At 48.6% G+C, this 24,924-nt stretch overlaps 1 protein-coding gene across 1 annotated transcript; it reads right to left on the reverse strand.

Annotated features, from left to right (window-relative positions):
* Positions 1-3,543: 3,543 nt before the first annotated feature.
* LOC119564149 (cytochrome P450 2D14-like) lies at positions 3,544-23,775 on the reverse strand. Its single transcript, XM_037883018.2, is given in 11 exon segments — positions 3,544-4,899; positions 11,380-11,521; positions 12,566-12,624; positions 12,627-12,752; positions 13,755-13,896; positions 15,831-15,933; positions 15,935-16,002; positions 16,132-16,292; positions 17,682-17,834; positions 19,080-19,251; positions 23,402-23,775. Coding segments are annotated over 11 exon segments (1,518 nt in total). The 5' UTR covers positions 23,615-23,775; the 3' UTR covers positions 3,544-4,720.
* Positions 23,776-24,924: the final 1,149 nt, after the last annotated feature.

Consider the following 24,924-nt stretch of genomic DNA (forward strand, 5'->3'; position numbering starts at 1 on the left):
GTCGTGCCCGCGTACTTCAGTGCCCCAAGCGGTAGCTCAGATGTCTCCCTTTTAGAGCTCTCAATTTTCCTATAGGCTTCAGCACAAAGCGTATGGATCATCAGGGTATTCAGGTACTGGTCCCCAGCCCGCCTTCTGCAGTAATCCGCGAGTACCTTGAAGAGACTGGAGTTGGTCCCTATCAGCACAGACATATCAGAGGTCCCTTTAGGGTCAGGGCATATTAAGGCAGCTGTGTCTACCTCTTCTCTTACCCCAGCAACCTCCTCTGGGAATTCCAGGTGCACTATGACATACCCTTGGTAGGGGTATTCATCCATGCTGAGGCCACACAGGCCAAGGCCAGTCAGTGGCTGTATAGGCAGGTGCCTAAGCATCTGCTGGTAGAATGACTGAAATATAATAGTCACTTGAGATCCAGTGTCAAGCACTGCTTTACACTCCACCCCTTCAATCCTCACCGTGACCTCTGCTCGAGGCCCTATCAGTCCTGCGGGGATCCCAGCTGGACAGTCTTTTCTGGGGGAATCTTCAAATCCTGCAGACCTGGGGGGTCCCCGTCCCCAGACCCTCTGGCAGCTACCGGATCTCTCCCAACTGATCCTCAGCTTTCCATACACAAGGAGGGGTTTTCTTCATTACGGCACTTGGCAGCACTGTGTCCATCCTGACCACATGGTAGCAGAAGAATTGACCTTTCCCCCTTCGCCTGGGTGGGATGGTGGCTCTAAGTGCGGGCTTCTCAATTGCCACCGTTTGAGGCTTCTTATTCCTGGAAGTCTTAACTTGGTCAATGGTACTTTGCAGCTCAGCTATCCGTTCCGTCAGGACCTGCATTTGTTGGGCAAGTTCCTCTCTGGTGCTCACCATCAGTACACTGGCCGCTTGCAGTGGTGTTGTGCTGGCTGGATCCGATGTTTGGGCTTCCCAAAACTCACTGGCAGCCTGCCTTTCTTCCTCCTCTCTGACCTCTTTCATCAGCTGGGAGTAACTTGGGGGATGTTCCGTCGTTCTCTTAGCTGGAGATGAAGTAGAATCGGGTTCTGATACTGAGTTCCTCTTACAATTTGAGCCAGTCTGGTCTGATCCATCTGCTCAGCAGTCACTGCTCCCCTCAGACAGCTCTCTGAAGCAGTCTCTCCAGTCTCTGTATGTAGGCTGAAGCCTTCTCGCCCTTTTGTTGTCGGGAATTAAGGAACTTACAGTAGCTGTCTTCAGGGTCCTCTACGCTCCCAAAGTTGTGTTCAAGGGCCTCTAGGCAGTCCTTCACACTGACCCCAGGGTCAGTGAGCTTCAGGGTGCGAATCACATCTAATGCTGGGCCGCCAAGGCTCTCTATGAGGCATCTTCGCTTTTCTGCATCTGGTACGGCCCACTCTTGCAGCATTTCAGTGGTATGCTCTAACCAGGGTTCAAACTCCTCCTCCCCAGCAAATAATCTTAACTTACGACAAGAGTTTGACGCAGCATGGGACAGCACAACCTTTTCCAATGTTTGCCCCAGAGCTTTTCTCCAATCATCAGCCGAGGCTGCAGCCTCTGAGCTAGAAGCTGCTGAGCCAGGGCCCAACAAACCTGACAAATTAGCCATTATACAAACAGTAATTTCCTCAAAATATAAGCACACAAAAAAAATATAAATTGTTTTCCAATGTAGTGGATCACTCAACAGGTGCTTGCGAGGGGTACTGACCCAGGATCCCGGACGAGCCCCCAAAAATGTAACCCTTCTGCCCATCAGAGTTGGCAGCAACAAGGGCCGGGTTCAATATCTAGGGGATCCATTCCAATAACAAAATGCAAACCGGCTCGAGCCCCCACCCAGTGACCTGGGACAAATATATACCACCCCCCTGGGCGCCTCCAAGAGGCAATACTTCCCCTCTCGCAAGCACATAGTCTGAGTGTAGCAAAAAGCCTTTTAATAACAGAGAGAAACAATGTGGCATTATGTTGGGGAAACACCACCAACAGGATTCATAACACAACCCATGAGCAAAAAAAACCACCCCAAGCAAATTGGGGCATGCCCCTTTCCCTCGGGTTCTTGAGTCCCAGCACCCCAAACGTCTCTTGAGTCCAGCAATCCACAAATCACCCAAAGTCCAAAAAGTCCAGCCCAGAGTTCAAAAGTTCATCTGCATAGTGTTACTCCCCAGTCTGGCTAAAATGTGCCTGTGTGGGGGGAAAGGGGTAAGGGGCACCTTACGTGTCCTGAAGCTGACTGCCCCACAGGGCTCTGCTCTGCTACGCTGTCTCACGAACGGCTCTGCTCCACCACGACCGGCTCTGCTCTGCACAGCTCGCCGTCTCACGAACAGCTCTGCTCAGCTCGCCGTCTCACGAACACGCCGCTGTCTCACGAACGGCTCCACTCCACCACGACCGGCTCTGCTCTGCACAGCTCGCTGTCTCACGAACAGCTCCGCTCTGCACAGCTTGCCGTCTCACGAACAGCTCTGCTCAGCTCGCCGTCTCACGAACACACCGCTGTCTCACGGACGGCTCCGCTCCACCACGACCAGCTCTGCTCGGCACAGCTCGCTGTCTCACAAACAGCTCTGCTCAGCTCGCTGTCTCACGAACGGCTCCGCTCTGCACAGCTCGCCGTCTCACGAACAGCACCACTGCACTCTAGATCGTCCGGCTCCCCACTACTTGACACAGTGCTCAGTGATTTCAGCTCTTAGTGATTTCAGCTCATAGTAGTGGGGGCCTTAGTGCTGGTGCACCATAAGGCCAACGTGAATGCAGCACAGTACCTGTAGCAAGACTCTTAATAGACCCAAAATTAGCTCTGACATTCCACAGTGGAGAGAGACAGACAGAGGTGCAATTGGTGCTTCAGGCCCTCACAAAGGGGCCCACACCACCAGGTACTAATACCTGTCTCAAGTCTCTCTCACTTCACACAGTTTTGGAACCCATGACCCTTGCCTAGCGAGTGCTACTTAGTTGATGGTGAGTCCCTCCATCATAGCAAAAGGCCAAGTACAGTTCCAAGCACAGTTCCCATAATCAGGGTAATAACAATTTATTCTTCCTGCCCCAATAACAGAGACACTGGGGATCCCACAGCAGCCGAAGTGACCATTTGGGCAGCTATGGCCTCAGTCTAGGCGGGGTGGGTGTGCCTATGCAAATGAGATCGGCCCCTGAAGTTTTTTTTCCACAGCTTGCCACACCTCACCACCAGATGTCAGGGTGGAGCTCATCCTGACACTGCTTACATCTGTGTAATGACACATCCACTCCCAGTCTTTATTCAAGCCTAAGTTATTCACCTTGATTATCACTGCAAAAGGTTCCCCCCCCTCCTCCCCCACCCGCCCCGCTCTCCTGCTGGTAACAGCTCACCTTTCCTGATCACTCTTGTTACAGTCCGTATGGTAACACCCATCTAGTCACACAGCCCAAATCTCCTTCGTACAGTAACACAGAGCACGGACTTGATATGAAGCGCCAGAGGCAAGCAATTTTCAAGAACGAAAGAGACAGGAAGTAATAAACATTAAAGAATAAAATAGTCCTCTTTTATTAACGTAATTTTACTATTTTGTATACAACACTCAAATTATAACAATCCTTTGCAAGGGCAAATTACAGGCTTATCGTGGAAAAAACACAATATTTTGAGGCAAATTAGTGGCAATTCCTCCCATAGTCACTTTACTCTAACAGAAGAGGTTTCTATTCCAAAGAAACTGTGTTAACCCTTTTCCGGGCTGAAAGTGAAAGGAACGTGTATAATGGAAGAAGGAAGGTGTCGTGTACGGGCATAGCGTAATATCCCTTTAAATAGTTTGTGAGCCTTATTGTTCCATTCCCCATGTGCTGGTTTTTTAGAAGTTGCCAGAACCCAACCAGAGCAGCAGTGTGTAGGTGGAGGAATGCCTGGCATGTTGCGTATTTCCAATAAACACGTGTTTGGACCCCACTGTACACATGTGGTTCCCTCATATTATGTTTGTGTAAAGAGAAAAAGATAAGATCAAAACTGGAATTATACTAGGCAAACTGTTTGGTCCGAGGGCCACATCTGGGAATAGAAATTGTATGGTGAGCCATGAATGCTTACAAAATTGGGGTTGGCATGCAGAAGGGGGTGCAGGCTCTGGGGTGGGGCAGGGGATGAGGAGTTTGGGGTGCAGGAGGGTGCTCAGGGCGCGGACGAGGGGTTTCGAGAGAGGGAGCAGGATCAGGACTGGGGTAGGGGGTTGGGGCGTGGGGAGAGGTTCAGGGGGCGCAGGCCCTGAGCGGCGCTTACCTCAAGCGGTTCTCGGAAGCAGTGGCATGTCCTTTCTCCTGCTCCTACGCCGAGACATGGCCAGACGGCTCTGCACGCTGCCCCATCCGCAGGCACCGCCCCTGCAGCTCCCATTGGAGTGTGTAGGAGCCGGAGAGGGGCCATGGCGTGGCTTCTGGGAGCCGCAGACACAACACTAAGGCCAGGTCTACACTACAGGCTTATATCGGTATAATTATGTCGCTCAAGGTGTGAAAAATCCACACCCCTGAGCGACATAGTTATACCAGCCTAACCTCTGGGTAGACAGCGCTGTGTCATCAGAGCTTCTCCCATCGACACAGCTAACGCCTCTCAGGGAGGTGGCTTAACGATGCCGACGGGAGAAGCTGCCCCGTTGGAGTAGGAGCATCTTTCAGCTAAGCACTACGGCGTTCCTCAAATATATGAGGGGAACTTGGCAGAAAACAGCACTTATCTTGGGACAGCTTGGATCTGGTAGGGGTGGGGCCTGAGTGTCGCAGCAAAGTGTCCATCCTCTCGAGGCCTGGCCTGGCCCTCAGGGAGACGGATGGTGAAGTGCTGCAGGAGGCTGGTGAAGAAGAGGAAAAGCTCCGTCCTGGCCAGTTGTTCCCCCAGGCAAACCCGACGACCTGCAAGCATGGAAGTGAGAAAAGAGGGAGGAGTCAGAGAGGAGGAGGAGGATACAACACCACATGTAAATGACTAGTCACTGAAGGAGTAAGACCCGTACTGCGCACCCACAGGTTGGAGTGAACAGAGAATCTGCCTCCATATGCAGCAGATGCTGAGTCTCCCTATTCCCAGACCCTGTGTGAACAGGAACAACTAGGAAGTACTTCTCCAGACCGACCAATGTTCTGTTTAATCCGATTCCCTGTCTCTGATGGTGGCCAGGACCAGAAGCTTGGAGAGGGGAATTACTGCCTAGTCAGCCTGACTCAAAAGGGTCAGAGACACTATAATGCACAGGGCTAAATCTGCAGCTGGTTAAATTGGCATAACTCCTTCGATGTAAAAGGAGCTGTGGTAATTTACACCAGCTGACGATCTGTCCCATATGCTCTTTGTGGAATTCTTGCCTTGTAGAATCTACATGGGCAAATAAATGCCTTTTGGATAGAGAAATCTGAGGTGGAACAACATGCCCATGCTACCAGGCAGGAGATTCTGGTTCAAGTGCGATCTGGGGACATTGGTTTCCTGGACTCGAGGCAAATACAAGTGATGCATCTTCACCAGTGACCCATCTCAGGCTAAACCACTGCAGCAAGCCTTTGCAGTACTCGTACAAACAGGATCACCTCACCGCCAGCCCGAAAGACTTCACTGGTGCCATATCTACTCCCGCAGCCACTGCAAAATCCTTCTCTTGTCATAAAGGTTCCTAACGACCAAACACCCCCATCTTCCTCTTTGGACTGTTCTCTTTGAAGATAGTAAAATGAATCTTTGAAGTCTATGAGCTGATACCTGAAGTGAATGAGTTACGGGTCAGACCATGTTATGAGCTGGGTGAAACCGTGTGTGACACAGGACCACAGAGGGTTACACAACTAGCCAGCTAACTGACCCAGACTCAACCTTTAGAAACGTATTAGTAGATAATGATTGTTTTGTTGTGCATTTAGATCAGGGTGGACAAACTTTTTGGCCCGAGGGCCACATCAGGATGTGAAACTGTATGGAGGGCCAGGTAGGAAAGGCTGTGCCCCCCAAACAGCCTGGCCCCTTCCCCCTATTCACCCCCTCCCACTTCCCACCCCCTAAATGTCCCCCTCAGAACCCCGACCCATTCAACCCCCCCTGCTCCTTGTGCCCTGACTGCCCCTAGGACCTCCTCCACCCCAAACCACCCCCCCGGGATCCAACCCCCTATCCAACCTCCCCCCGCCTGCTCCCTGTCCCCTGACTTCCCCAACCTATCCACACTCCTGCCCCCTGACAGGCCCGCAGGTCTCCCACACCTATCCAACCCCCTATGCTCCCTCTCCCCCCCGAACCCTATCCACACCCCCCACTCCCTGACAGGCCCCCCAGGACTCCCACACCTATCCAACTTCCCCCTGTTCCCCGACCCCTGTCCGCCCCAGAACCTCCACCCCATCCAACCGCTCCCTGCTCCCTGTCCCCTGACTGCCCCCTGGGACCCTCTACCCAACCCCACCACGTGCGCCGCCGCCCACTTTCCATGACCCTCAGAGCAGCAGGAGCTCACAGCCCCACTGCCTACGTGGTGGCACCACTGTGTGGCTGGGGGAGTAGTGGGGGAGGGGCCGGGGGCGAGCCTCCTGGGCCAGGAGCTCAGGGGCCGGGCAGGACGGTCCTGCGGGCCAGATGTAGCCCGCGGGCCGTAGTTTGCCCACCTCTGGTTTAGATACCTATTGTTAGAGGTTGACAGTGTAACCAAAGGGCTCCTGTCTATCGCTGTCAGAGATCAAAAGGAGATGTTAACATTTAGATGAACTGTCAATGTAGTAATAGCACTGTCTTCATTTCTCTTTGAAGTATGTAGTAAACTTCCTGTAAATGGCAGGCAATGGGCAGTTGCCTTACATTAATCCATGCAGCTAATTAGCAATGGTGCTTAGGAAATAGGAGGTTACTTCAAGACCACTACTGGTCACCCAAGGACTGCACGCTGTCAAGAGGCTGCTGGACAACTATAAAAAGAACTCTAGGGCCCTGAGCCTCTTATCTCAGATCTGCTTAAGCTTCATCAGGGGAAGTTTGAGTCACAAGACTGAGGTCTCCAGCTCCATTCTGGATCACCCTGATCTTGGCTATTGGACTTTGGACAAGAACCTGAAAAACTGATTCTGGAAAGGACTCTCTGAAATTCTAGAGCTCACCCACTCTACTATGAAACTGACCTAAGAACTTTGTTCATATCTGTACGTATAATGATCTTTTAACCAATACTCTCTCTCTTTTTTCTTTTTTAATAAATCTTAGTTTTGTTAATAAGAACGGGCTGTATGTGTGTATTTGGGTAAGATCTGAGATATTCATTAACCTGATGGGCAATGTGTCCGATCCTTTGGGATTGGTAAACTTTTATACGATGATATTACTGAATATCTTGTTCATCATATAAAAAGTAATCCTCATCATATCTGACTTGGGTGTCTGGGTGGGAGCTCAAGGATGGGTTGCTTTCAGGGAACTGTATTTTGGCTTCTGAGTAACCAGTAAGGTATTGTATTGTAGAAGCTGTTTTGTTGCTGGCTTGGTGAATCTAAGTATTACAATAACCACTACTTTTGGGGATGGTCTGCCCCATTCTTTGCAGTTTGCCCTAATTGAGCAATGTCAGCATGCCCCCCCTCCCTGGTACCCCGGTCACACTTTGTTACGGGTTGACTCAAAACCTCATTCAAACTCATGTGTGAACATACCTGTCACTTAAGATACTTGTAAGAAATACTTATGGGGTCACATCTAATACAAGGCCGAATAGAATCCGCCCAGAAACTAGCATCAGGTGGGTAGGGAGTTCCACTTGGTGTTGTGACCAGGATGTGGGGGGAGTGGAAGGGGGTTGTGAGTCTGTGAGAGAACACACACAAACTGAGAACAGACAAAAACAGAGAGAGGCAGAGACAAAAGCAAGAAGGACAAGCAGTAATAGCCTGTGAGCACAGTGAGACCCTAGAGAAAAGCTTTTGGGTCTGTTGGCAAAAGAGGCTTTGGGCCATAAGCCAAGAAACTGATCCTTTTGTTACTGATTCCTCCTGAGTTCAGAGGAGCAGGACTTTGTACATTCCTTATAAATAAACAAGACTGCATCAAAGAAAATACCTGGCTCCATCAATTTCTACTTCCAACTGGAATGTCCCCAGGGCCCTGAAATTTGACGAACATAAGAACAGCCATAGTGGGTCAGACCAAAGGTCCATCTAGCCCAGTATCCTGTCTTCCAACAGTGGCCAATGCCAGGTGCCCCAGAGGGAATGAAAAGAAAAGGTAATCATCAAGTGATCCATTCCCTGGCACCCATTCCCAGCTTCTGGCAAACAGAGGCTAGGGATATCATCCTGCCTAATAGCCATTGATAGACCTAGCCTCCATGAATTTATCTAGTTCTTTTTTAAACCCTGTTATGGTCTTGGCTTTACAACATCCTCTGGCAAGGAGTTCCACAGCTTGGCTGTGTGTTGTGTGAATAAATACTTACTTTTGTTTGTTTTAAATCTGCTGCGTATTAATTTCATCTGGTGATCCCTAGTTTTTGTGTTATGAGAAGGAGTAAATAACACTTCCTTATTTGCTGTCTCCACACCAGTCATGATTTTATAGACCTCAATCATATCACCCCTTACTCTTCTCTTTTCCAAGCTGAAAAGTCCCAACCTTATTAATCTCTCCTCATATGGAAGCCGTTCCATATCCCTCATCATTTTTGTTGACCTTTTCCAATTCCAATATCGCTTTTTTGAGATGGGGCGACCACATCTGAACGCAGTGGTCAAGATATGGGCACACCATGGATTTATATAGAGGCAATATGATATTTTCTGTCTTCTTATCTCTCTCTTTCTTAAGGATTCCCAACATTGTTTGCTTTTTCTGACTGCCACTGCACACTGCGTGGATGTTTTCAGAGAACTATCCACAATGACTCCAAGATCTTTCTTGAGTGGTAACAACTAATTTAGACCCCATCATTTTACATGTATAGTTGCGATTATGTTTTCCAAAGTGCATTACTTTGCATTTATCAACACTTGAATTTCATCTGCCATTTTGTTGCCCAGTCACCCAGTTCTGACAGATCCTTTTGTAGCTCTTCACAGTCTGCCTGGAACTTAACTCTCTTGGGTACTTCCGTATCATCTGCAAATTTTGCCACCTCACTGTTTACCCCTTTTTCCAGACCATTTATGAATATGGTGAATAGGACTCGTCCCCGTACAGATCCCTGGGGGGTACCACTATTTACCTCTCTCCATTCTAAAAACTGACCATTTATTCCTACCCTTAGTTTCCTATCTTTTAACCAGTTACTAATCCATGAGAGCACCTTCCCTCTTATCCCATGACAGCCTTTGGTGAGGGACCTTGTCCACGTGCTTGTTGACCCCCTCAAAGACTTCTAGTAGCTTGGGGAGGTGTGACTTCCCTTTACAAAAACCATGTTGACTCTTCCCCAACAAATTATGTTCGTTTATGTGTCTGACAATTTTATTCTTTACTGTAGTTTCAAGTAGCCATTCAGCCATTGGAAAGGGGCAACACTATTATCTAGTGTGGCTGTTGAGCAAATAGGAAAGGCAGAGGTGTTGTGCTTTGTGCTGCTAAGGTACAAATACTGAGCTAGCTAACAAAAGTCCATTCTTGAATTCTGTGAGGCTCTAGACCAGCAGGTCCCAATTTTTTTTCCGGAGTGACCCCGTTTTAATTTCTGTCCGGAATCCCAGACTACATGGAGGAGCCAAATGGTGTCCTCTGCACAGCACGATCTCAGACACACCGTAAGTGTGAGCTCACCCCTTGTGGAGAATGCCATTTTGCTCTACAAAATGGTGTCCCCCACCCGGTGTGACCGCCTACATATGCTGCATGCGAGGTCATGCTGTACAGAGCAAAATGGCATCCTCTGCACACAAAGGATTGCCACGATCCCATGTGCTGATGGCGCGGCCCCATTTGGGGTTGTGAGCTATGCTTTGGGAACCGCTGCTCCAGAGAGAGTGAAAGGCAGGCACTGACAAAGGGTGCAGGGGAAACTCTGATTGCACTGCAGTTTGGCACAAATGGAAGGTGGCTGCTCAATTGCCTGTTTACAGACTAAAATAAAATCATAAAATGAAAAACAAAAGTGGCTTTTAACCAAGGATACGTCCACACTTCGGTAGGTGTAATCTCCAGCTCGAGGAGACGTGCCTCCATTAACTCTGAGCTAGCTAGTGTGCTAAAAAGAGAAGTGTAGCCATGGGGGTGCAAGCAGTGGGAGGGGCTAGCCACCTGAGTAGGTACCTACCATCTTCGACGGGATCATCCTCAGGGCGGCCAGCCCCTCCCATTGCTCACGCTGCAGTGGCTACGCTCCTACATGCTATCACCGAGTTAGCGTGGGTATGTGTCCCCAACCTGGAACATACACCCCCAGTCTGAAGTGTAGATGTACCCGCTGAGCCAATACCAGAGTATCCTGGAAATGCGTTAGAAGCTGCCTAACTAAGGTTGTGTCACATTTTTTTCTTTGATGGGACCTCAACCCCTCTCTGCCACTGAAACGGTTGGCTGCATTGAAACAAACCTAGAGAGCACCAACCAGTCACTGGGAAAGGTTCTGTGGAAAAGCTATAATCCTGCTCAGTGCATAGACCCTCCCGTCGAAGCCCTCATGGCTCACACTGCTGGGACTCCTGGGCTGCACTCGTACAAGCCTGGCAGAGGCAGTGGCCCACTGGTTCAGGCTTCCCACTGCTGTTGATGTGGTGACCAGAAGGGTTAGGACAGACCCTACAGACCCTCCACCAGCCACAGCTGGCCTCCTTTGGTGTGTATCAGAGAATCAGTAGTTCCCTCTTCCCATCTCTCTCGTGAGTTGAGAGCATAAGGGAAACTGGGAACATTCATTTCCCTTTTATCCCCGACTGATCCATGTAACCCATTGCAGTGGTCCCAGAGCCTCCAGTAACAAACACCTTCCTTTGATCAGGGTGCCTTGCAACAGATAAGAAGCATGTGGGACACAGCAATTTTGATCATGCTTTAACAGAAAGCCTTAACTACGACCTCATCCTTTTCCCAATAACACACACCTCACCTGCGTGCACATTGTTTCTAAACAGATTCCTGGGCTTGTAGTTAAGGTTTTCCGTTAGAGTGCAGAAGGGATTAATGTGTTGCATTCAGTATGTCCCTGTGTCTATTGGAGTACGAAGTAGTTTCTCTGGGGAGATGCAGCATGCTCATGAAGAACAGGCCCAGCTCAGCACTGACTGCACTGATCTTCCCCTTGAGGAAGCTGCTCTCATGATGAGAGGGACATCTTGCTTTAGAGGAGACTCATTTTCCCATAACTACAGTGGGTCACATCTCATGCACTGTGCCTCATTTCCACAGGGACGGCCTCTGCCAGCTGCTCCTCCCCTTGGATTTACCTGCAGAGAAAGGCAGGAAGGCCTCTCGCTTCACAAACTGCCCATCTGCATCCAGGAAGTGCTCCGGGTAGAACTGGTGCGGCTTCTCCCAAACCGTTTCATCCTTCAGCACCGAGGACAAGTTAGTGATGACTGTCGTCCCCTGATCCACCCCAGAGAAGGAACAGGGTACATAAGAGTTGTCACACCAGAACAGGCCAGTCCCTCTGCATTCAATATCCCATCTCAAGCACTGGCCATTGTAGGACGCTTCAGAGGAAGGCACAGAACCCAGCTCAGGTACCTCATTGTATAACCTTATAGCACAGTGGAGTGGGACGCTTTCAAGGCCCCAGCCAGTGCACAGCATATGCTCTGAAGCCCTTGTCCATTGCATGCTAGCTAGACTAAGAGTATGCAAGGGGTGTTTTCATGGTCTAATGAGGTTCAGGAGATGAAAATTCCTTCTACTCCCCAGTTGCTTCAAATTTTCCCAAGTTAATTTTAGCTCTGGTAAGAGTGTGCTGACTGAGAGACTCCAAACCGCAATTCTCATTGTCTTCACAGAAAAAGCGAGATCTTTCCCCTCTCACATGCCTCAGGCCTGAGCTAGAGGAGCTTCCTCTAAGGGCAAAAGTGGAATTGAGTATTGTGTGGCTTTGGTCTCTCCAATGAGACTCTCACCAAAGAAGGCAGTAATTGCCTGTCATTGTCTCTTGTCCATTTGGAACTGGACTGAGATGCACAGTGGCCTCTGAACAACCTTCAGATAATAGTGTGTTAGTTGCTACTGTGTTGGATTTGAACTGCTGACCTAGCTGGTAGTTTCTATACAGTCAGTCAGCATTACCTTTCACCACCTTCAAGCAGATGTACTGAATGTTAGAAGGTGCCCAAGACAAAATTACAGTCTCCCTGTAAGGATTGAAATCCTTAGTAGTGTCTTAGCTCAATTCGTTGTTTTTTCAGATATTCAAAGACCTGTTCAAGATGGAGCTAACCACATAAACAAGGCTGTCTCTGAAGCCCAAGGCCTTTTAAAACTGCACATTTGATAACTCGCCAATGGTTGTGTGATTCAGGGCCTGGTGCTCCACCCCACTCTGCATGGAACCTTGGGGAGATTCACATATGGAATGTCTGCAGCTGCAGGACATAAGTCTGCAAGGGGAGAGGAGGTCTGCATCCCCTGCCTGGCCATAGATACCTTTGGAATGAAGAAGCCTTGGAGCTCGGTGTCCCGGTATGTCATGTGAGGCACTCCACGGGAGTGATATCCCCATAACGTTGAGTTTCATGGATCACAGCACTGGTATAAGGCATGTTCGCTTGGTCCTCCATCTGGGGTGACCTGTCCCTGCCAATCACCTTATCAATTTCCTCATGGACTTTACCTGGAAAAAGACACTTTACATCCTCCTCAATGCAACATAATGATGTACATCAACACCATAAAAATGGGGAACCTACGCATTTACCCTTAGGCTTTAAACCCTGTGGGGCAGGAATGGTCTGTCTATTTGTACAGCGCTGGGTTTATATTCGGTGAGTTTGTTAGCCACCTTCCTACCAATCACTGAGCAGTTTACAAGCGAGTCATCTCTAGGAAGTGGGTGCTTTAAGTGTCTGGGGCACTTCTTCAGGGGTCAGGAAAGATAACCAGCAGTGAGGAGAGGGGGTGGACAAACCTCGATTTCTCTCACCTTCACACAACCAGAAAGCCTCTTTGATACCCCAGACATGAACTCCTCTGCTTCCCAACTACTAATTCCTGACCTCACAATCAGGTCTTATATGTTTGTTGAAAGCACCTGAAAGCAAGAGTGCAAGGGAGGCAGGGTTTACCTGGCTGGGGCAAGGGGGCAAAGCAAGCCCCGTAGACAGTAGGAAAGAGAGAAATGCGGAATTAGGAGCTGAAGGAGAGCACACTCTTCTTCGGTTCCTCAGCCCAACTTACACAGTCATCCTCCGTTCTATAGGCCAATAAGCGCATTGTTGAGACACCCCACCTTACCCATACTGTATTTGACCCACTTCTGCCTCCAGCATTAGCACATTCAGGCAGGTTAGCATTTATCCCTGCAGAGACCTAAGAGAAGGAAGAGTTACCAAGTAGCTACAAGGGTCTCAAAGTGCACTTGTCATGAAGAAAAATGGTGAGTGCTCCCTCTGACGCTGAAATCTTAAACGGGCTTGCTCTCTCCTTTCTCCTTCCCACAGGGCTTTGCTCTCCCCTCAGAGAGTGCTCCACTGGAATTATTCCCAATCACTGCTGTCACTGCTGCTACGGCAGCTTCATACCCCAGAACACAAAGGTGACAGCAGATGCTAAGAAGTTCTCTGTGGAAGATGCAGGGTTGGAGAACCGTCACATCTCCACCAGTCCCCTTGCTTACACTGGATGTCAGGGTGGAGAAGCATGTACAGCAATGCCCAGCGCAGGGTGGTGGAAGTGGTCTCAGTGCCAGCGGTAAACAAGTCAACTGTTACCATAGGAAGGTTGTTGTCATTGAAACTGCTCCCCGCATGCTCTTTAGCCTGAAGAGAACAAAGGAGAGCATGATTGACCTTAGATTTTTGTTGGGGAGAGAGGAGCAGAATTGTAGATAGTGGTAATTCATTCTCAGACTGAAAGGTTGAATTGTTTGCAGAGTGCAGCAAAACACGTACATATGACAACACATGCTGTAATGGCTCCTTGGTCACATGCATTTCAAGGTAATAATTTGTCCCACACATCATAGACTTCATCAGGAATAAAGCTCGGGACCTTCTCCTCCTAAAACACAGGGTATGTCTACACAGGCAATATAAGCCCAGGGTTCGGGACACTTGACTCAGCTGACCCTGCGTTAGAGAACCATGCGCTTGAGATTCTACACCGGGGTAGTCAATAGGTAGTTCGCAAGCCAAATCTGGACTGCTAGATGCTTTTGAACAGACCCTGAAATCTTTTTATTTACTTATTATTATTGTTTTTTTTCTCTCTCTGCAGTCTGGATCTTGCCTATACCTTGACCAAGAAATGTGGACCTTGACAAAAATTTATTGACTACCCCTGCAGAAGTCTATGCTGATTATCAACCCTACGTTAAGGATTTTCGAGCTCAGGCATGAACCTGGGGTTCTGGCATCCACACAGTAGCAGGCAGACCTGAGTCAAACCAACCATATCCCAGACCCCTAGCACCCCCTAGAGTGTGGCCGCTCTAGCCTTTGACTGTGGGGAAGCTTCATGCCCACCCTGCACGTTACAGGAAGCGTGACCAGCCTGCCAACACTGCCTGCCGAGCAACATGGAAGAGGCCCTTTTCAAGAACTTTTCTTGCTTGCGCTGTCATGCCTGGGTCAGGAATTGGCAGAGTTTCCTTGAGGCGCTGGTGGACATTTCAGCAGCATTTTCTGACCCACCAAAGGCCAGGGGTGCCGAAACAATTTCTGTGGGGGGTGCTGATGCTGGAAACCATGTATTTGGTGTGTGTTATTACTGCTTCAAGCCAGGGGGTGCGGCAGCACCCTCAGTTCCAGCACCACTGCCAAAGGTACCTGAAAGAGTTTATGAAGATGGAGGAGGAGTACCCAGGCACGGCAGACTCCCACTGGCTGATGCAACTCAGTACACTCAGCATACATGCTGGAAACTCTGCCCAGTCTCTTGCCACCAGAGTTAAAGGAGGGTCTCCAGTCAGTCTTAGAGATTTGTGCCTCTGCAACCTCAAGAGGTTAGTGTGATCACTCACACTTGATCAGGTCAGAAATTCCATGTAGTAGCGAGCAGGGTGCAGCCAACTTGCTAGCCAACAAATTAACATCAGGATTCCAAAAGTTCATATACCTACCTGGGAATAACAATCTGACAGGCCCTATTCCTGCCCTGGTAGCTTCTATGAGAACAGGACCTCAGTGCTACCTACTGAACCAACAGTCTCCCCACCAAGTACTCTTCAGGGCCACCGTGCTTAGCGTACAAGATATGACAGGATCGCAGCACGAAGTAGTCCGGCTATCTTTGTAATGCTGTAGATTTTATGTGTCTGTTTTCTAAGGGTTTCTTATCTCGATTTTTCTCAGACCAATTCTGTAAATTTGGACTTAGACTTCACATGGGCAATCATGAATCACCATTTGACCCGACCCTGTCACAGTGCTGTTCTGACAACCTCAAAACGGAATGTTTCAAGCCTATCAAAATGTTTCATTTTCATTTTTCTCTAAAGGAAATTTTGTCAAAGTGACACGTTTCCTTGTTTCATGTTTCAGCCTATTCTTCAGCTGATTTCTGAGCGTGAACTCATTAAACTCACTAGATAAGTGAAAACCAGAAGAAATAGAATAGCGAGCTGTTCATAGCAGTTCTATTAGCAATAGGATTTTGCTTGTAAACTTGACAACAAGGGAAGCTAACAGGGAGTGTTCCCATCACTAATACATTCACAGAGCCAAAGAGATCTACACCTGCCCTCTCCTCCTACCTTCTCTATCTCTTGTAGAAAAGCATCAGTGAAGTCTCTCTTTTGGGTAGGATTCCAGGTCATCCTGTGCTCCTTCAGAAGCTCATTTATGAAGTCCAGGATCCTTTTGGGATCGGAAGATGCTCTGTGGCACTCCAGGGATGCGCAGCAGCCAAGGTACTACGACAAGGAGCTAAGATAACAGAGTGAAGAGAGAGAGACAACCACACCCTATGGCTCCCAGAAAAGAATCACTAAAATACAATCTTACTGATCAATCAAATGGCAGCTTCTTACTGACCAAATCATACATGCTGGTTACCTGGGGCAGGAATCCAGCTTCTTCATTCAAGGCCTGATCAATCAAATGCAACAACCTCTGAAATTTCTTATTGTCATAGTCAAAGCGCTCACCATAGATGAGGGAGCAGATCACATTGCTAACTGCGTTGTTTATAAGAAAATGTGGATCAAAAGGACGACCTGAAAAACATACAGGACCAACCAAAGACGTTAGGAGGAACAACATCATTGCAGCCTGCCCCTCACTGCATGGAACATACTGAGCAAGAACCGCTAACATTTCAAGACTTCTTATGGAACAACCAGTTGAAAGTCCATGCTCATGTAAGCTGGGGAAGTTAAAGATGTCTCACAGACTAACAGGGTTGGGCCTGCTCAATACTTGGAAGAGAGACCACCATGGAAAACTTAAGAATTGCAGGTTTGGGCTGCGGATTCAGTCAGTGGTACTGTCAGGATAAGGCCTTTGTCTGCAACCATATTAGGAGAGCCGCAGCCATTAGCTGAGAAGTAGGAAGTCACATCCTCACAGTCTATCTAAAATACATTAAAACAATGTAATATCGGGCTGCTAAGAAGGCGATCCTGTCCTAATGGCACCCACTATCACCAGATAAACAAACAGATCTTAAGAGGGTTAAAGAAAACTTAGTGGTCCCCACTTCTCGATTGTTTGTCTGTATGATCTCTGTCTGGTTCTTTGTTTTCGTCTGTTACATAATTAATTTTGCTAGGTCTAAATTAGTTAAGGTGGCGGAATCCAGACGAGACTGCCCTTGCATGGCCAACAGGGAAAGTCCGCCTGCCTGACCAGGATTGGCGAGCACAGCATTGTACGCTTACCATGTGTATTCTGCTTGGTAATTGTTAATAAATAGAGGTTATTACTGTGTAAGGCTCTTTCACTGGTAAAAGGTCTTGCAAACCCCAAACGGTATGCCCTGAGCTCTAGGATTGGGGTAAGGGTGGGTGTCTAAATTAAGAGGGTTACACCTTCAGCCCTAAGAACTGGGTCAAGTGGGTGCCCCTAGAGCGTGCAAGTAACAGAGAATTGTGTGCAGGTAACAGTACTCATCTCTTTGCCTCGGGACGAACCCGGGCCGCCTGTGTACAGACAGATGTTACTGTGCTGCTACAGACATTTTTAAGTTGAGGCATAAAAGTGACGTCCTTAAAGACGTCATGGCATGTTTTGGAAGCGGCTTAGTGTTGACGCCTTCACCAGATTCCAGTTGAGGTAATTACTTTCTACCAACCTAAAATTCCCCTTGCACATTCAATTGGAGGTGTCGGGGTTTTGTTTTTGTTTTACTTCCCATCACAAACTGTCATGTTAAACAGCTGTCCGGTTGGACCCCACAGATGGCTTCATGATAGTGCTGGATGAATGATCACTATGTGTCTGGTCTCCAAAGCACTTTAGTATCCTTCTGGCTATCAGGGATTATGTAGAAATGTGAGATACTGTGTTATTATTCCTTCCTTCATAATCAGCCATATTACCCTTTCATTTCCTTATCTATGGAAGTTACACTGCTCCCCTGCCCCATCTCCCTGGATGCCACAAACCTTTTTCAGAACTGATCGCAGAGCATAGAAATCCAGCTTCCTCGGTCACACGGTGCTCCAAGGATTTCTTTCCCATCCCAAAGTTCCTCAAGGTAGAGAGTGCAAATCTCCTTTGCTCCTTCCACGCATGACCATATCTTGCAAGCACCACCCCTGGAAAATATTAACAAACAAGAGACATAATAACCTCTGAGAAGCACCATACAAAATTCACTGGACAGCAACAAAATAGGGCTGAAGGGACTGGCTTCTGAGGAAGGATAAAAGGAACCAAGTATAGCTTGGCCAAATGGCAACTAATGGGAGCTATTATTGCAGCCTTCATAGGTGTAGGTGGTTAGTGCAGAAGGAGAGGGATTATTCAGGGAGGTCCAAGGTATAGCTAGGAGTAAAGGGATGAAGTTCAGGACCAGATCCACAGCTCGTATAACCGGATGCAATCAATGGAGCTAAGACATGCTATACCCTCAGGGTGTGAGGCTCATGCTGGATGTCAGAAAACATTTCCCAATGATTAGATCGACTAAACTACTCAATAGTCTCTCAAAGGAATTCATGGATGCCCCACCACAAGTCATTTAAAATTGGATTGGAGAAAGCCCTGGAGAACATACTATAGGGCGCATTCTTGCACTGGCCAGAGTATGGGCCAGGGTGAGACTGAGAACATAGGCGGTGCGTAACGGAGGCTGGAGGAGGCTAAGCCTTCCCAAACTTCTGCAAATAATCCCCACCATGGCCCCAGGCCAGCGCGAGGACTCAGAGCTCCTCCAGCCAGCCAGGGCTCGGGGTGGCTCAGGCAGGCGGTGGCTTGGGCAGGGCTTCTCCAGCTGCAGTAGGGAGCTCAGGGCAGGGGACTAGCCTCCCCAATGGGGGGTTCACATACTGCCCATGGTTGAGAAGATGTGACTCTATAGGTATTTGTCCAGCTCTAAGCTTTCTAATGAAAGTGCTTTGGGATAACCTGAGATAATTCCAGCCCAACAAGCCTCCCTTTTAGGTTGCTTTTCTTTCTACCTCCCCCACTTTCATTCTTGGGTCCTGGAGGTTCCTTGGAAGGAGGTTATTTTTTTTTTTTACAAGCCGAGGAAGGTGCCTACATATGGTGAGGGGTAGGAATCCGCCAGTTCTGACAGTGGCAGCCAATCGGTGTTGATTGGCATGTACGTCCCACGGAGCATTTCAGAATGGCCCTGTCTTAGTAGTTGTTGCAGCGCTGCAGTTGGGAAGGAGAGTCCCCATTTTCATCTAGCCTGACTTCTCCTCGCGAGAGGTAGTGTCAGGGCAGACTCCAGCTCACTCGCTAAGTCCCCTTCAACCTCTCCAGGAGCTCAGATGATAAAGCCAGTCCCCCTGCAACACTGCCAGACTAACCATGTTAGTTTCCAAGGTACTTGCCTTCAGAGTTCTCTCCATAACCCAAGTGTTCATATATAGGAAAGTATGGTCGGTCAGCAAAGTCCTCTGATTTCTGGACCAATGCTTCCTTTACTGCTTTGAATCCATTCACTACTATCAGATTACTCCAGCAGTTCTGAAGACTAAAGACATTTCCATATTTTTTATTCAGCTGCCAAGAAAAGAAAAGGGGAAAATATATCGTTGGAAGCCAGATGGGGTCTTTAACAAACTACCAGAGGTCAGGACCTCTTTTGGTGTCTTCAAGGATAACAGACCCAGGCGTACATTGTTCCTGGTGTGGCACTGGTTTAACCACTGACACAGACAGCCTTCTACAACGCTTCCTGCAGCACATGGCTTTGCATAGGCGATATCCCATTCAAGTACTGACCGGGCCCAACCTTGCTTCGTTTATGAGATCTGATATTATCACAGAGGGTACAGCAGTGCTGCCTACAGATACACACAAAATAAAAATTACTGACATAAGGGATTGGGGGTGGGGAAGGGCGTTTCCTGTGATGCTGGCAAACGAGGTGCCAGCGCTTGCCAGGCTGCAGGCATTAGCTAAAAACTAACAAACTCATAGCTGGAGACCAGACCAGCTCACCTGTATGTTAGTTTGCTCAAAGTAGGTATTAGTCTTACAAGAATGTAGTTCGTGTTTAGACTATGAAATGCTTGTGAGTTGCTGCAGGCGTTAATCTCACTTGCAATGTCGGTGTTCCACGCCACAAGAAAATCGGTACGTTTTGCGTTATAACTTTGCAAATGTCCGCTCTGCGCTTGTGAACCAGGCACGGACTCCTGCCACACCCCATCCAGAAGGGCTATCAAAATCAGCTGGGTCAAGGAACATTGCAATACAAAGGACTGCTTAATGGCCCTACCCCCCTTGGAATGCTGTGTGCAAGGAAAGCTTGTTCTGTGGACTTGGAAGCTGAATGAAGGAAATAAAACAAAGTCACAGGAAAATTTTCCATCTGTTTGGCTGTCTGAACTCTGACAGGGCTAGAGATCCCCAGGGCTGCCTCCTGGGTCTGCCCCGAAAAACACTTTGAATAGACACATCACTGCAACTTGGTCACTCTTAGGATTTAGATGGAACTCATCTGTGAGTATATGTTTGCTTGCTTGAACCTGCAAATAACTTTGTAATTTCTTTTTCCTAGTTAACAAACCTTTAGATATTTATTACAGATTGGCTACAGGTGTTGTCTTTGGTGTAAGATCTAGGGTACCAACTGATGGGGTAAGTGACTGGTCTCTTGGGAATGGGAATAAGCTGAACGTGGGGTGATTTTTTTTGGTGACCATTTATCAGTAAGTTCAGTTTGTCTGGGTGGCAAGATAGACTGGAGAGTCTAAGGGGACCTTCTGTGACTCCATGGTAAGACTGTTACAATGATCCAGGAGCAGGGGTGCCGGAACAGAGGGGGCCAGGGGGCTCCCAACTGTGGCCATGCTCCCTGGGTGGCTCTTACCACAGCCAGGCTTGGGCTTCCAGGCTGGCTGGAGGGTAGGCCCGGGGGAAAGAGAAGGAGCAGGGGTGGGACCACAGAGAGGGCAGGGCCTGGGGGGAAGAAGAGAGGAGAGATAGGGTCACAGAGGGGGCAGAGCCCCATGCCCTCCCACACACTTCTACCGAGGTTCCAGCCACTCCTGTCCAGGAGGCAGAGGTGAAAGTAAGCCGGTCCGGTCTGGCATACCGGCAAGAGCCAGTACGCCGTGCCGGACCGGCTTCCCCGGCAGTGCTTCAAAGGGCCCGGTCTCTGGCCACGGCGGGGAGCCCTGGACCCTTTTAAGCGCCACCGGAGCTCTGCAGCGGGGCAGTGGGAGCTCTCCCACTCATGAGCCACTCCCGAAAGCTGACCGTTCTTTGCCCCATCTCTTAACCTATGTGGGTGGTGCATAACCCCAAATACATTCGCCAGGAGATGGCTTATTGCCGCTATGAAATGTAATGAAACATGAGGGTATCCTAGCCAATGGTGTTCTGAGCATTACAGCAGATGGCAATGACACTCAGATAAAGGGAAATGCCTAGAAAGGGGACGCATAAAAGTCCTGCCCTTTTTCACACTCAAGGGAAACCTGAGGAGGGGGCACCTGTGGAATTGCAGGTGTTCAGCTCGTGCCCAGCAACTTCAGGTCTTCGACCAAAGCAAACCAGCTAAACTTCATTGAGAATGTCATGCTTCTAAGTTCTTGGCTGCAAATCTGAGTTTTGTAATTACGAACCTTGATCCTTTCCCGCAGCCAACAATTGTGTGGTGCAACGCAGGAGAGGGTAGTACAAAGTTCTTTAAGATACCTCTGGACTCTCCTGATCATGTGTGCCAGGCCAGTCCCGTTCCCCTGCACTAATTTAGATTAGCCTGAAGGCCTTTCTAAATTGTGGCAGTTTTCAAGAACCATGAGAGGCAATTTCAGCAGCTGGGATTCTGCAGGGCACTGAAAACTGTGGCCTGTGCCCCTGGGCTACAGGAAAGCATCCCGTAGGAATTGCTTTTGGATTATCCCCCTGTCCTGGCTGAATGCACTGTCGTGGCTAGACTAGCTTTGAGGCCACTTTGCACCACTCTGCCAGCACAGAGTGTGCCTGATGTGAGCGAGGACCAGGGCCACTGTACCCTGGTGACAGACAGGCATGCAGAGCACAAAGCTGAAGAGTTTAAAACAATCATCAAATAGTTTAGGCTCAAAATTTAACCTATTTTCAGCTTTTTGTGGGATTTCTTGAGGATTGTCCACTTCATACAAGAGAAAATGCCTTTCTGGGCCAAGAATTTAGGGAGAGAAAAACCACAAGTACTTGTTTTATGTGTATGTGAAAAACACAAAGCACATATATTGTGTTCCTGCTTTTCTACAGTAACTTTTCCTCAAAGCCAATGGGCATCAGCCAACGAGATTAGGGAGCTGGACGGGCTGATTCATGAGGAAAGATAAAATGAGGTAAATATATAGACTGGTCAAATATCTAAAGAAGGGGACTATGATTGATGCCTGCAAGTATCTGAAAGGTGCAAATGGAAAGGACAGAGGGAAATTGTTTAAGGTTGGTTGAAGGAGTAATGGAATGAGACTAAATAATGGAAAATTGACTCTGGACAGCAAGAAACACAACCTCAGCGAGAGGTGTATCAGACTGGGGAGTGTCCTAGGAAGTGATGAAAGCCTCGTTGCTGGTTATTAAAAATGGAAAAAGCCCTCAGGGGCATACCACGAGAAGGGAGAGGGGTGGATAAGAATAGGCCATTTTACCTTTAATTTCTAAGATTCTGTAAGTAAAAGGACAGAAAAGGGAATAATACGTTGTTACTAAAAATGTGGAGTTAAACACAGCGGCAGGTCAAAAAGTGTTGTTGCTAGCATTGTCATAATCCCATTTGATCTGGAAACTCAAACTCCTACCGCATGGTGAAACAAGACCCAGACCCGGTTTCCATGGTACCAGCCTAGAAATGGGGCCTCTGGAGTTTGGCAACTACAGTCACAAACCATAATATGATTTAGTTGCCGCAAGCTACATCAACAGTTTCTTTGGAAACAGGACAAAGCATTCACTTGCAAGAACTAACCCCACAGAAGTTGTATGAGCTCTTGTTAGCGCAGCCACAGCCAGCAAGCACATCCTAAAGTTGGCTAGCTGGAGATTACAGTTTTGTTGGCTTTTGCTGAGACGCTCAATCATTTCTGGTGGACTTACGAGGAAGCTGTCGTCCCTGCTCCACATCCCCAAAGCAGAGAAACTTTGGAAATGAATGCTGAGAGCAGGAGCGAGAGCAGAGACAGAAGCATTTTCATATACGATAAATCTTTCACTAGCCCTTTTCATCCCAGAGGATACGGATGGTACATAAAGGGACCACTTCACCCATCACTGAGTGCACCCACCTCTGAGGGGAATGCAGCAGCTGTTTAACAGTGCTAATATTGCGCAACAGCCCAGCACGCTACAATGTCTCCAACTGACATTACAGGGGGAAGGTAAAGAGTCGGGGGGGGGGGGGTTGTCTGGCGGGGGGGGGGTGCGCAGTGGGGGTCACACTCCTCCAGCGCTGTCACAACCTTTGCAGAGAATTGGACTGGACTCCGGAGTGGAATGTTGCCCTCTGGGGTCCGGAGCCAGAGCAAGGCCGAAGCAGAGAAGCAGAGAGCCTTAGGGCCCCCCCGCCCCGAGGGGCACTGACGGCTCCTGCCTTGGAAAAGCCCCGGGCCGGTCAAATAACCCGTCCAGCCCGCACCAGCTGCATTAACGAACCACCAGCCCCGCTCCCCAGCACGCTGGGCTCTCCAGCCCCTCTGGCACTGACCTGGGCAAAGGAGACGTGCGGGTTGTGGAAGTCGATCTGCAGCATGGTCCCAAGGAAGGGCAGAGAGCTCGGCCCTGGTGGGTAGCGACTCCAGCGCTTCCTGCGCTTCAGGAAATCCAATAGCAGAGCGAAGACTGTGAGGGCTATGCCCAGGGCTGGGAGGTTGTTCCCGCAGGATCGAAGCTGGGACCAGAGCCACAGGAGCAGCTCCATGATCTCTCTTTGCTCTCCTCCCCGTGCCTTTACCTCTCCCCCCGGCCTCTTTTTCCTGCCCCTGTTCTCTCACTCTTTGCTGTTTCTGCCTCCCCAGTTTCCTCCGCCCGTTCCCCTTCTCTCGCTCTCTCGGTTTATTTCTCAGACACCCGCCCCTCCCTTGCTAACCTCACAGCTTGGAGCTGCCTGGCAGAATTGCTCTGTAGCCCCTCCTCTGCCCAGACAACACAAACTGCAGGGGAGTGGTCGTGAAGGGTGGCCCAACCTCTGTAAAAGGGAAAGGGCATAGCTCCATTTCCAGCATCTGCAGTATGTAACATGAGGGAGAGAGGAGCCCCTGGAGCCCATGGGAGCTGTCAGGTTGGGTCCACATGCAAGGATGAGTCTCTCCTAGGGCTCGAATTGTCCCTTGTATTCAGAAGTAGCAATCCTTACCTAGCGTGACCAGATGACCCCATTTTACAGGAAGAAGAACGAGGAGTACTTGTGGCAGGTTAGAGACTAACAAATTTATTAGAGCATAAGCTTTCGTGAGCTACAGCCCACTTCATCGGATGCAGAGAATAGAACATATAGTAAGATAGAGATATAGATATATATACATACAGATAAGTTGGAAGTTACCTTACAAACTGTGAGAGGCTAATTAGTTAAGATGAACTTGTGGAGTGATAATCAAGATGGCCCATTTAGACAGTTGACAAGAAGGTGTGAGGATACTTAACATAGGGAAATAGATTCAACATGTGTAATGAGCCAGGCACTCCCAGTCTCTATTCAAACCCAAGTTAATGGTACCTAGTTTGCATATTAATTCAAGCTCAGCAGTTTCTCATTGGAGTCTGTTTTTGAAGCTTTTCTGTTGCAAAATTACCTTAAATCTTTTACTGAATGGCCCCAGAGGTTGAAGTGTGCTCCTACCGGTTTTTGAATGTTATGATTCCTGATGTCAGATTTGTGTCCATTTATTCTTTTGCGTAGAGACTGTCCGGTTTGGCCAATGTACAAGGCAGAGGGGCATTGCTGGCACATGATAGCGTATATCACATTGGTAGACGAGCAGGTGAACGAGCCCCTGATGGCATGGCTAATGTGATTAGGTCCTATGACAGTGTCACTTGAATAAATATGTGGACATATATATTTTCCACTGAATGCATCCGGTAAAGTGAGCTGTAGCTCACAAAAGCTTATGCTCAAATAAATGTGTTAGTCTCTAATGTGCCACAAGTCCTCCTTTTCTTTTTGCAGATACAGACTAACACGGCTGCTACTCTGAAACCTATGTGGACAGAGTTGGCATCGGGCTT

The sequence above is a fragment of the Chelonia mydas genome, chromosome 1 (assembly GCF_015237465.2).
Source record: "Chelonia mydas isolate rCheMyd1 chromosome 1, rCheMyd1.pri.v2, whole genome shotgun sequence".
Lineage (NCBI taxonomy): Eukaryota > Metazoa > Chordata > Testudines > Cheloniidae > Chelonia > Chelonia mydas.